Source organism: Buceros rhinoceros, unplaced genomic scaffold (genome assembly GCF_000710305.1).
Source record: "Buceros rhinoceros silvestris isolate BGI_N320 unplaced genomic scaffold, ASM71030v1 scaffold36201, whole genome shotgun sequence".
NCBI lineage: Eukaryota > Metazoa > Chordata > Aves > Bucerotiformes > Bucerotidae > Buceros > Buceros rhinoceros.
Window position 1 is genome coordinate 434 of NW_010396573.1, and position 8,948 is coordinate 9,381.

The 8,948-nt window shown below is 58.6% G+C and overlaps 2 protein-coding genes across 5 annotated transcripts; one reads left to right on the forward strand and one right to left on the reverse strand.

Moving 5' to 3' along the window:
- Positions 1 to 346: 346 nt before the first annotated feature.
- Positions 347 to 3,551, forward strand: ASB6 (ankyrin repeat and SOCS box containing 6). 2 transcript variants are annotated; one of them, XM_010145941.1, is made up of 6 exons: positions 347 to 459; positions 908 to 1,089; positions 1,502 to 1,608; positions 1,994 to 2,102; positions 2,592 to 2,678; positions 2,875 to 3,551. In XM_010145941.1, the coding sequence occupies exons 1-6, from the start codon at positions 347 to 349 to the stop codon at positions 3,549 to 3,551; spliced, it is 1,275 nt and encodes a 424-aa protein (XP_010144243.1). The 2 variants fall into 2 exon arrangements, with proteins under 2 accessions (XP_010144243.1, XP_010144244.1); XM_010145942.1 differs by lacking the exon at positions 2,592 to 2,678.
- Positions 3,552 to 5,976: 2,425 nt separating this feature from the next.
- Positions 5,977 to 8,402, reverse strand: NTMT1 (N-terminal Xaa-Pro-Lys N-methyltransferase 1). 3 transcript variants are annotated; one of them, XM_010145944.1, is made up of 4 exons: positions 8,343 to 8,402; positions 7,347 to 7,545; positions 6,870 to 7,122; positions 5,977 to 6,450 (listed from the first exon to the last, which is right to left on the reverse strand). In XM_010145944.1, exons 2-4 carry the CDS (start codon positions 7,506 to 7,508, stop codon positions 6,194 to 6,196), a joined length of 672 nt encoding a protein of 223 aa, XP_010144246.1. In that variant the 5' UTR covers positions 7,509 to 7,545; positions 8,343 to 8,402; the 3' UTR covers positions 5,977 to 6,193. The 3 variants fall into 3 exon arrangements, with proteins under 3 accessions (XP_010144246.1, XP_010144245.1, XP_010144247.1); XM_010145943.1 differs by lacking the exon at positions 8,343 to 8,402 and adding an exon at positions 8,256 to 8,278 and having other exon boundaries at positions 7,347 to 7,542; XM_010145945.1 differs by lacking the exon at positions 8,343 to 8,402 and adding an exon at positions 8,185 to 8,196 and having other exon boundaries at positions 7,347 to 7,542.
- Positions 8,403 to 8,948: the final 546 nt, after the last annotated feature.

The window sequence follows — 8,948 nt, forward strand, 5'->3', positions numbered from 1 at the left end:
TGGGGTTTGCCCTGAGGCTGGGCTCCGCCTGGCGTGTTTTCTTCCTGCACCCAGATAACTCCAGTTGGTGGCTCTGTGTGCAGGAGATAATTTGATGATACCTCCGTGGTGTGTGGGAGGAGATCCCTTCTCTTTCAGAAGCCCATAAAGAGGGAGGGAGGGAGGAAGGCTGTGGGGTTTTTTACTAAACAAAAAACTATTAGAAAGGCTTGTTTGTCCTAAAAGGAGGAAGAAGTCCTTTGGAAACCAGGCAGCGCCAGGGTCTGCCCACCAGAGCCCTGCGTGGGGGAAGACACCACTGCCATGCTGGAGGCTCCTGGACGGTCTGTGCGTGGAGCAGAGCACGATGCCTTTCCTGCACGGCTTCCGCAGGATCATCTTCGAGTACCAGCCCCTGGTAGACGAGATCTTGGGGTTGCTGGCGATACAGGATGTGGAGCGGCAGAGCACCCTTGAGAGGTAACTGGACGGGGCTGTGAGCATTGCTCTGGGGTTAAACGCCCACTCGGTGTTTTAGGGGGCGATGGCTGGAACTCAGTGGTGTGCTGAGGTCGGACGCAGCTCTGGCTGGAGACGGACCCCAGTCCCAGTGAGCGGCTTGTCCCACAGACCCTCCTCTTGCTGCTGTTTTTTGGGAACGTGGGGGTGCAGCAGAACAAACGCAGGGACTAGATGTGCTCCCCAGACACAGCCCTTTCTGCCTGACCCACAGCAACACGACCTAGACTGGGGTTCAGCTCTGCTCCTGCTGCTGCTGCATAACCTCACAGCCAGCAGCTCAGGGACCTGGCAGTTACAAAACCGGGGAGACCAGGGATTTTCCTTCTTCCCTGGTGCTGCTTTGACCCTTGCACCTCTGAGATTTGTGTCCTTCAGCAAGTAACTGGTTGATTTTGTGTGTCTCAAGCCCTGCCTGTCTGGGCAGTGACAGGAACCAGCTCTCGGCTGTGAGACGAGTCTTGGAGAGGGAGACCCACTCCCCGTTCTACCAGGAAGGTGTGAGCTATGCCCTGCTGAAAGTCACTGAGCTGGGGCTCGTCCCCGCCGCAGAAATCCTGCTGGAGTTCGGAGCTGACCTCAGTTTTGAGGGTAAGGCTGGTGGGGAGGGGGCTGCGCCTGGCCAGGAGGAACCAGCTGGTGAAAAGCTGCCCTGGAAGGTGGTGAAGCTGGGGCACAAAGAGGGGATGCTACCAGCTCAGACCCCTGCTCCTTGCTGGGACAGTGTGGATGTGCCTTGTGGCAGCCCTTGTCCAGACACAGCCGCAGGGATGGACTGGGGGGGTGGCCAGGGGCTTGGGGAGCGGTTTGCAGCTTTGAGGGCTTTTGCCAGTGATGGAGCTGTTGCAAGAGGAGGACCTGGGGTGTCTGTGCAAGCCCTGTCTTCAAGGGCATCGCTGTGGTCTCAAAGCCCTCCCCAGCTGCCCCCTTCCACTTTTGGCAGGTATCGGGGCTTTTCCAGGGAAGCCTTTGGTTCTCTCTGACTCTGTGTTTTTGCCCTCAGATCCAGTTACTTACTACACCCCCCTGCACATCGCTGTGCTCCGCAACCAGCCCGATATTGTGGAACTCCTGGTGCACCACGGGGCCGACATCAACCGCAGAGACCGGGTATGAGCTTAGCTGCCTGGGCACAGCCAAGTTAAGCTCCTTCCAGACTTAACTGCAAGGGTCTGGCATGTGGGGACAGCCCTCCCTGCTCCCCACCTCCTGGCATGCCACTTCACCTCAGTGACCTCCTGTGCCCGTGGTCCATAGTGCTCTGGTCCTGTGGCAGAAGTTCAAGTTGCCTTTGGCCAAGCAAACCGGCTTCTACCGTGGAGCTGTGGGTGGGAGGAGGCTGGGGTAGGACGCACTGGGGAAGGTTCACTGTGAGTTTTGGGGGTGGGTTCCAATACACTCTTATGTTGGCCACGATGAAGTCCCAGTAGCGACTGGAGGCTCACGGTCTTTAATATTTACGAGTGTTTTTTCCTTTCTGTCTCACTCTGTGCAGATCCATGAGAGCAGCCCCCTGGATCTGGCCAGCGAGGAGCCTGAGCGGTTGCCGTGCCTCCAGCGCCTGCTTCAGCTGGGGGCCGATGTCAACGCAGCTGATAAACACGGTCCGTGTGCCCCATCTGGGGGGTCCCAGGATGGGTGGGCTAGAGCGGGGCAGTGGCTCTGGGTCCTTCCTTCTTGCTGCTGCAAGTGCTGTCTGGTTAGAAACTGGTTTGGAAGCTGGGTGCAGGTTGCAGCACCTCCCTGCTGCTCTGTTTTCTCCTTCCGTGCTGGCTGCGTCAGGCACGGGAGAGTCTGAAGCCAGCTCAGCATGGGACGGGGCTGTGCCTCCATAGCCCTGTGGTGACCATGTGCTCTAAAACTCGCTGTGCTGTGGCACACGTGCCCTCTGGGGCCACCACCAGCCTTGCATCTGCGGCCTGTGACCCTGTCCTCGTAGCTGTGTACCTTTATGGGGACAGCGGAAGCCTGCTGGAAGGAGAAGGGTTGTCTCTGCGTGTTTGACCATCTGGTTGGCAGGGCGGATTGTTTTTCTTCCTGCCTTTTGAGCTGTCCCCCTACTTTCATCTAGCTGACCGACTGCTGTGTTGCAGGAAAGACAGCGCTGTTGCATGCCCTGGCCAGCAGTGACGGCGTCCAGATCCACAACACCGAGAGCATCCGTCTCCTGTTGGACGGAGGTGAGGGCAACCTTCTCCCCTCTCCATGCACAACCTCCCCAGGCCTAGCGCTGGCTGATTCTTGTAGAGCACGGGGTGCTGCCCTCCCCACTCCTTTATGTTCCTGCTTGAGCAAGAGTGAAGCGTGGCAGCACTGGAGTTAGTGCTGTCCTGGCCTCACTGCGATGCCGGTTACACCCTCTGTTCCTTTCTCCAGGTGCAGACGTCAGGGCCACCACCAAAGATGGTGACACTGTCTTTACCTCCGTCATCTTTCTGCTGGGAGAGATGGTGTGCAGTGACTCTGAGGAGGCGCAGGTCATCAATCGCTTCTGCTTTCGTGTCACACAGCTGCTGCTGGCCCACGGTGCCAACCCCAGTGAGTGCCCGGCCCCCGAGTCCCTCACCCACCTCTGCTTCAAAAGCTTCAAACGCCACTTCCCGCTGCTGCGGTTCTTGCTGGAGTCAGGTGCCGCCTACAACTGCTCTGTCCACGGTCCCTCGTGCTGGTCGGGCTTTCACATCGTCTTTGAGTGCCTCTGCTCGCACCTCAGCGTCTCCGAAGATGACAGCTTCTCTACAGACCTTATCCAGAAGGGTCAGACTCTGCTGGAGCTCATGATGGCCAGTTCACAAGCCATCCAGCTGCCCAGCAACTTTGAGGTCAACACCAGCAGCTGCAGGTACCACGAAGAGAAGATCAGGACTCTCTTCTGCTCTCTGAAGCAGCTGGAGCGCTCGCCACAGGCACTGAAACGTCTCTGCAGAGTGTTTATCCGGCAGCGCCTTAAACCGTGGCCAGTAGATGTCAAAATCAAGGCTCTACCTCTTCCAGACAGGCTGAAGTGGTACCTCCTCATCGACCACACTGCTGCTGGGCATGAGGACCTCTGAGCCTGACTACTGCTTCTCCATCTCCCCCCTCTACAGTCATGGTGTGCCTACAGCCTCCAAACCTCTGCTCTGGGCCAGTTTTCTCCACAAGAGGTGGATTGTCCACAAGCCCATGGCTTGTCCGGTGCTGATCACGGTGTGTCTCTCTGCTGCCTTTTTTGGGGAGTGATGCTTTTTGGGGGCTTGATGCCACACATGTGTCTCTGCAGGTCTTGTTGCGCTGGGGCATCTGGTGGGGAGGCGGACAGAGCCCCGTGGCTCCCTGGGGGCGAAGAGAGACCCTGGGGAGGTGGATACTGGGGCAGAGGGCTGGTTTGTGTGGGCTCTAAGAAAAGACCTGGTGGGCAGGACCTGTGGGCCAGTTGGGGACTGGAGAGGCAGCTTGTCCCCTCTCTTTCCAGCCCTGCCAGTCCCAGGGTAGGTGAAGCAGTGCCTTAGGCAAGCGGTGGAGGCGTGAGATGCCTTGGTGTGCTGGGAGAAGCGGTGCCCCCAGTGCTAGTAGAGCACTGGCACCAGTGTGCTGGTTTCCTGCCTCCAGTCCTGGTGCTGGGAGCAGCCATGGTGGAAGCAGGTCTGGTAACTCCACGTGGATGTGGAAACCTGGGGAGGGGGTGAGGGTCAGCAGGGCTGGTAGCGGTGGCCAGGTGCTCCACACCCTCTGAGTTTTTGCTGGGAGCACCCCAGCCTCCCAGCACGGACCATCCACTAAGGACATCTCAGGGGTGCTGGGCTCCAGACCAGACAAATGGATGTTTCTTGGCTTCGTGGTGCGTTCCCTGTGCAAGGACGAGGAGCGGGCAGGTCACTGCTGAGTGCCTTGTGCCTCCCTCCCCATTCCTTGGCTCTTTCTTTTGCTGACCGCTCCCAGGACCGTGGTCTCCAGTGCCTCTTGCCCAGGAACAAAAAATTGCAGCAGGACTCGGGGTTTTCTTTCCAAGCTGCTCCTGGAAGCTCCAAACTCTGGGGCTGCACACCCGTGGTCTCCAGTGCCTCTTGCCCAGTAACAAAAAATTGCAGCAGGACTCGGGGTTTTCTTTCCAAGCTGCTCCTGGAAGCTCCAAACTCTGGGGCTGCACATGGAGGTCCCATCTGGCTGCCCCTTCTAGGCATGTGCTTCCTCGTGACGTGCCAAGGACTGGCCGCAGAGCTGAGCCCCGCGCACCACGCTTTTGTTGTTTTGGGTTTTGTTTGTCATGGGGGCGGATGCAGAAGAGGATGAAATGAGGAAAAATCTGTTGTGAGTAGGTACAGTTTCTAGCAGGTAGATCTGGGATCCGCCAGCAATTTGCCTGCAGAAGGGTTGTTGTCCATCCCGTCACCCCCCATCACCCTGCTGGCAGCATCTGAGGTTGTTTTTTTTACTTTCTCCCACCCCGTGGAACTGGAGTGGTGCATCGTGATGAACTGATGTTTAAAGAAAAAAAAAATGTGATCAAATACTCCCCTGGTGTGTGGAATGGGAAATGAGCAATTAAATGAGGCCTTTTGTAATAATGACAGGCGGCTTGTGTCCTGCTGGAGAGGTGGGGTGGAGGAGAGGGCTCTGTGGGATGGGGGGAGTTGTGTGTGAGCCCAGCCGGAGGGATGGGCTGTAACAGGGCTCTGCGGGAGGGCTCACCCACCCGGCCAGTAGTCGTGCCAGTGTCAGGGTGAGGCTGGGACGAGACAGGTGGGGTGGAGGAGAGGGCTCTGTGGGATGGGGGGAGTTGTGTGTGAGCCCAGCCGGAGGGATGGGCTGTAACAGGGCTCGGCGGGAGGGCTCACCCACCCGGCCAGTAGTCGTGCCAGTGTCAGGGTGAGGCTGGTACAAGCCAGTGGCCAGGGTTGGGCAAAACGCTGTGGATATGGCCAAGGAGGTGATGGAGTGGTCAAAGCCAGCTGTGGGGGGAGCAGCTGTAGTGGCAGTGTTAGAGTGGGAGGTACTGGGCACCACAGGCTGGGGGTGTGGAGGCAGCTCAGCAGGTTCCCCGTTAACACCCAGAGCACACCAGCTCTCTCCTGGGGTTGCAAGGCTTTGTCTGGGTTACCCCCACCCCTGCAGGAGGATTTGGGGGACCCAGGATTATATCCATCCACCTTCTTTTCTGCTGCACATGTTGGAGACCTGCTCGTGGGTTTACAGGAGAGGCCCCCACAAAGCCCCAGGGCCTGCTGTGGCCTTCCCCAACCCAGCTCCCATTTGCCTCACCCAGCTCATCACTGAGAGCAGCAGCAAGACTGTAAGCGGGAAAGGGTCAAGCACCTAGCAAGGAAGGGAGCCCAGACGCTCACATCGGTGCTCTGAGCTCCAGTTCTCTAACAGAAGCCCTGCGTGACTGTGGTCAGCTGGTGCCCATGGAGTGCACCTCGTGCAGGGGAGACCTTCTTGCTCCTGTACAGAGTCCCCGAGCGAAGTCAGTGCTGTGTCCGACAAAGCCCACGTGCAGAAGTGCAACAGCAGGAAAGTGTATTTGGCGAACACCTCTTTTCACAAACAGCAGCAACTTGGAAGACAAAGCCCCATCCTCACCACCAGCCCCAGACAGAGGGAGTCTCGACACCCTCACTGCCATCTGCTTCCCATGGTGAAGGCACGGTCCTCACCCCTCCCGGCCCAGAAGGAACCACCATGCTGGCCCTGGAGAGACCACCGCCAGCCACCCTCATCTCATGGCTAAGGTGTAGACGTGGTAGATCTCATCGGGGAAGTTCTCCTGGCGCTCCTCGGCTAGAACGTACAGCCCAGCTCGGCGGATGATCTTACGGACCACGTCCAGGTCCCGGCAAACGCTGCTGTCCACATCATCCATGATCACGCCCTCCTGAGCCATGTTGTCCTTGATGACCACAATGCCGTTGGGCCGCAGGCCAGCGCGGCACCGCTTCAGGAAGTCGGAGAGGTGGTTGTCAGTGAGATGTCCTGGAGGGGTAGAGCAGGGGTTAGAGGGCAAGGGGTGACCAGGGAGGAGACCAGAAGGCTGCAGCTGGGATCCCTCCTCATCCAGGCATCCGAATACTTGAGCCATTTGTAGGTTGGGAGGGGAGGGGGGTGTCCGACTTGTGTCCCACAGGCTCTACCCAGCTCCGTCCAACCCTAACCTCTGCCCTGACCTCTGAGGGCTTGGGGGAGAAGACCCCACAGTACAGTGCCCCCAGAGTGCCTTGCTATGGGGCAGGGATGGGGAGGGCAGGTCGTCACCCCAGCCTCCCACCCATGCTGTGAAGCTCACTCTTCATGCAGACCTCAAGCTGCTCTCCCCAGCGCACGGGGCACCTGACCTCGGGGACGCTGGACAGAGAACAGGCTGGTGAGACTCCTACATGCAAAGCAACCCTCACCGATGACCCACTGGATCCAGATGACATCGTAGGTGTTGGGCTCGGGGCTGAAGTCCTGGAGGCCACAGCAGAAGTAGTTGCGCACCCGCCTGCCCTCCTCTCCCAGGTAGCTCTTGGCCTTGGTGAGGAAGTCCTCCGTCACGTCCACCATGTCCACTGTCTTGAAGAGGGGCAGCAGCAGCCGCTTGGTGATCCGGCCAATGCCCGCCCCACAGTCCAGAGCGCGTGTTGTCCCTATCCGGTTGGAGCCATCCTGCAAAGACAACCATGAGGGGCTGAACCCCACTGCGAGGTACCCAGAGAGGAGAGATGGGGCGACCACGCAGGATGGCGCTGGGATACGGGGAAGCCACGGCAGTGCAAAGCTCCCCCAGCACGCACGCAACAGAGGATCCCCCAGAGCACCTCAGAGGGAAGAGCCCAGCACCATGGTGGGAGAAGGATGGGGCTTGGGGAGCGTGACAGACTGCCACCTACCCGCATAAACCTCTGCAGGAACTTCCTGGAGCTGTTGATGTCGATGCTGGAGATGTGGCCGTAGCCCCCCCGCATGCCGTCCACTGTGGCGGGCACGTCCTTCCAGTACTTCTCCGCCTTGGAGTAAAACTCGAGCTCGTTCTCCACCACCTCGCTCGTCATGCTGGCCGAGGTGCACGCACCCACGCAGGACTCGCTGCTCCCCCAAGATGGGAGAAACTGCTGGTCAGGTCCGAAAGAGCCGCCCCCAAACCAGGGAGGCAAGAGCCAGCTCAGTGCGTACCCCGATTTCTACTTTCCACCCCCTCTCCCCCTCCCCAGGGCTATTTCAAACCCTAAAAACCTTCAGCTGAGAGCAAGAAGGAACCAAGATCTAAATCCTGGTATTTTCTGGAGACCAGCAAGGCCAAACCCCCTTCCTGGGCAGGGATACCTCAGCCAGACCAGGCCTCCTGAGACCTGCTCAGCAATACACCCAATTATGGTGTTATTTTTTAAGGCTGATGCACCGTTTTCACCTACTCTGCCTCTTCTTCCCCTGTCTTAAGGTTTTACAGGTTTTGTGTTTATCTGTGGCAACAGCCCCATCAGTCACCTCCAATTACACCGGGAGTTGCCAGAAGTTACCCTAAGCACCTACCTGAGGACTGTAAATCTCAGCTGTGACCATAAGTTAGAAATTTGCAATATAATAAAGTCAAGGTATAATCAGCAATACAAGCTATAAATCCCCCCCAGGCATCTCATAATTCAAACCACTGTGGATTTGATTAACTGCGCCGAGGATTAGAAACTAGATTTAAGGTGGCCAAAGGGTAAATTTGAGGACTTCAAACACCTTTACAAATAAAGAAATACAGAGTGTTCGTGGCTTGAATTTGCTGGCAAATATCCCATTAGGCACAAAACCTTTTCAACGGCAGCTTCGGCAGTTTCGGTGGCCCCGCGTGGTCTTGACCCGCCCGGCGATGGAGTGGGGGGGATGCAGCGTCTCACCTGTCAGATCACCGGTGGAGATCCAGTTTGGCCCGGTGAGGCCGGGAGCTGGCTGCGCTGTGATCTAGAGGAAGAAAAGACAGATTTTAGTCTCAAATCACCCCTCTGGTCCTGCAAGCGTGAGTGAGGCTGACCACAGCGCCCGGGAGCTGGAGGTAAGCGCTGTCCCAACCCTGCAGGCACCCTCTCGGGGCAGCTGGGGGGCAGGAGGCTGAGGCACGGGGGCAGCTGGTGTGTGGAGGGCTGTGGCCCCGCTTTGGGCAGCGCTGCTGTCTGATCTCAGGGGGTGGGACTCCGGCTCACGCTCCCGACTGCGTCGCCCCTTCCTTGGCCCTTGGCGCTGGGGACTCCCTGGTGATGTTTTCCGGGGTGTCACGGGCCTCTGGTGGCGGTTGAGGGCACTCAGCAGGGTGACCCAGCGAGACCAGTACCCACCAGCAGGAACCCTGGTGCTGGCATCTGTTGTTCCCGCTGCCCCCAGGGCCCCCGGCACAGGGCAGCCCCCCAGCTGACATGAGGGCAGGTTCTTGCCCCACACGCCTCTGCAGCCGCGGGGAGGTCGCACCAGCCCTCCCCGCTTTTGGGGCGGGGGAGGTCACCCCAATG

What these genes read in the sequence shown, in the direction of transcription:
- NTMT1 (XM_010145944.1), bottom strand. Translation starts at nt 7,508, where the DNA reads ATGACGAGCGAGGTGGTGGAGAACGAGCTCGAGTTTTACTCCAAGGCG. An exon ending in TCCTGCAGAGGTTTATGCGG is followed by an intron (nt 7,123 to 7,346) that starts GTAGGTGGCAGT and finishes TTGTCTTTGCAG; the next exon opens with GATGGCTCCAACCGGATAGG. An exon ending in CTGGATCCAGTGGGTCATCG is followed by an intron (nt 6,451 to 6,869) that starts GTGAGGGTTGCT and finishes CTACCCCTCCAG; the next exon opens with GACATCTCACTGACAACCAC.
- ASB6 (XM_010145941.1), top strand. Translation starts at nt 347, where the DNA reads ATGCCTTTCCTGCACGGCTTCCGCAGGATCATCTTCGAGTACCAGCCC. An exon ending in AGCTGACCTCAGTTTTGAGG is followed by an intron (nt 1,090 to 1,501) that starts GTAAGGCTGGTG and finishes TTTTGCCCTCAG; the next exon opens with ATCCAGTTACTTACTACACC. An exon ending in CCGTCTCCTGTTGGACGGAG is followed by an intron (nt 2,679 to 2,874) that starts GTGAGGGCAACC and finishes TCCTTTCTCCAG; the next exon opens with GTGCAGACGTCAGGGCCACC.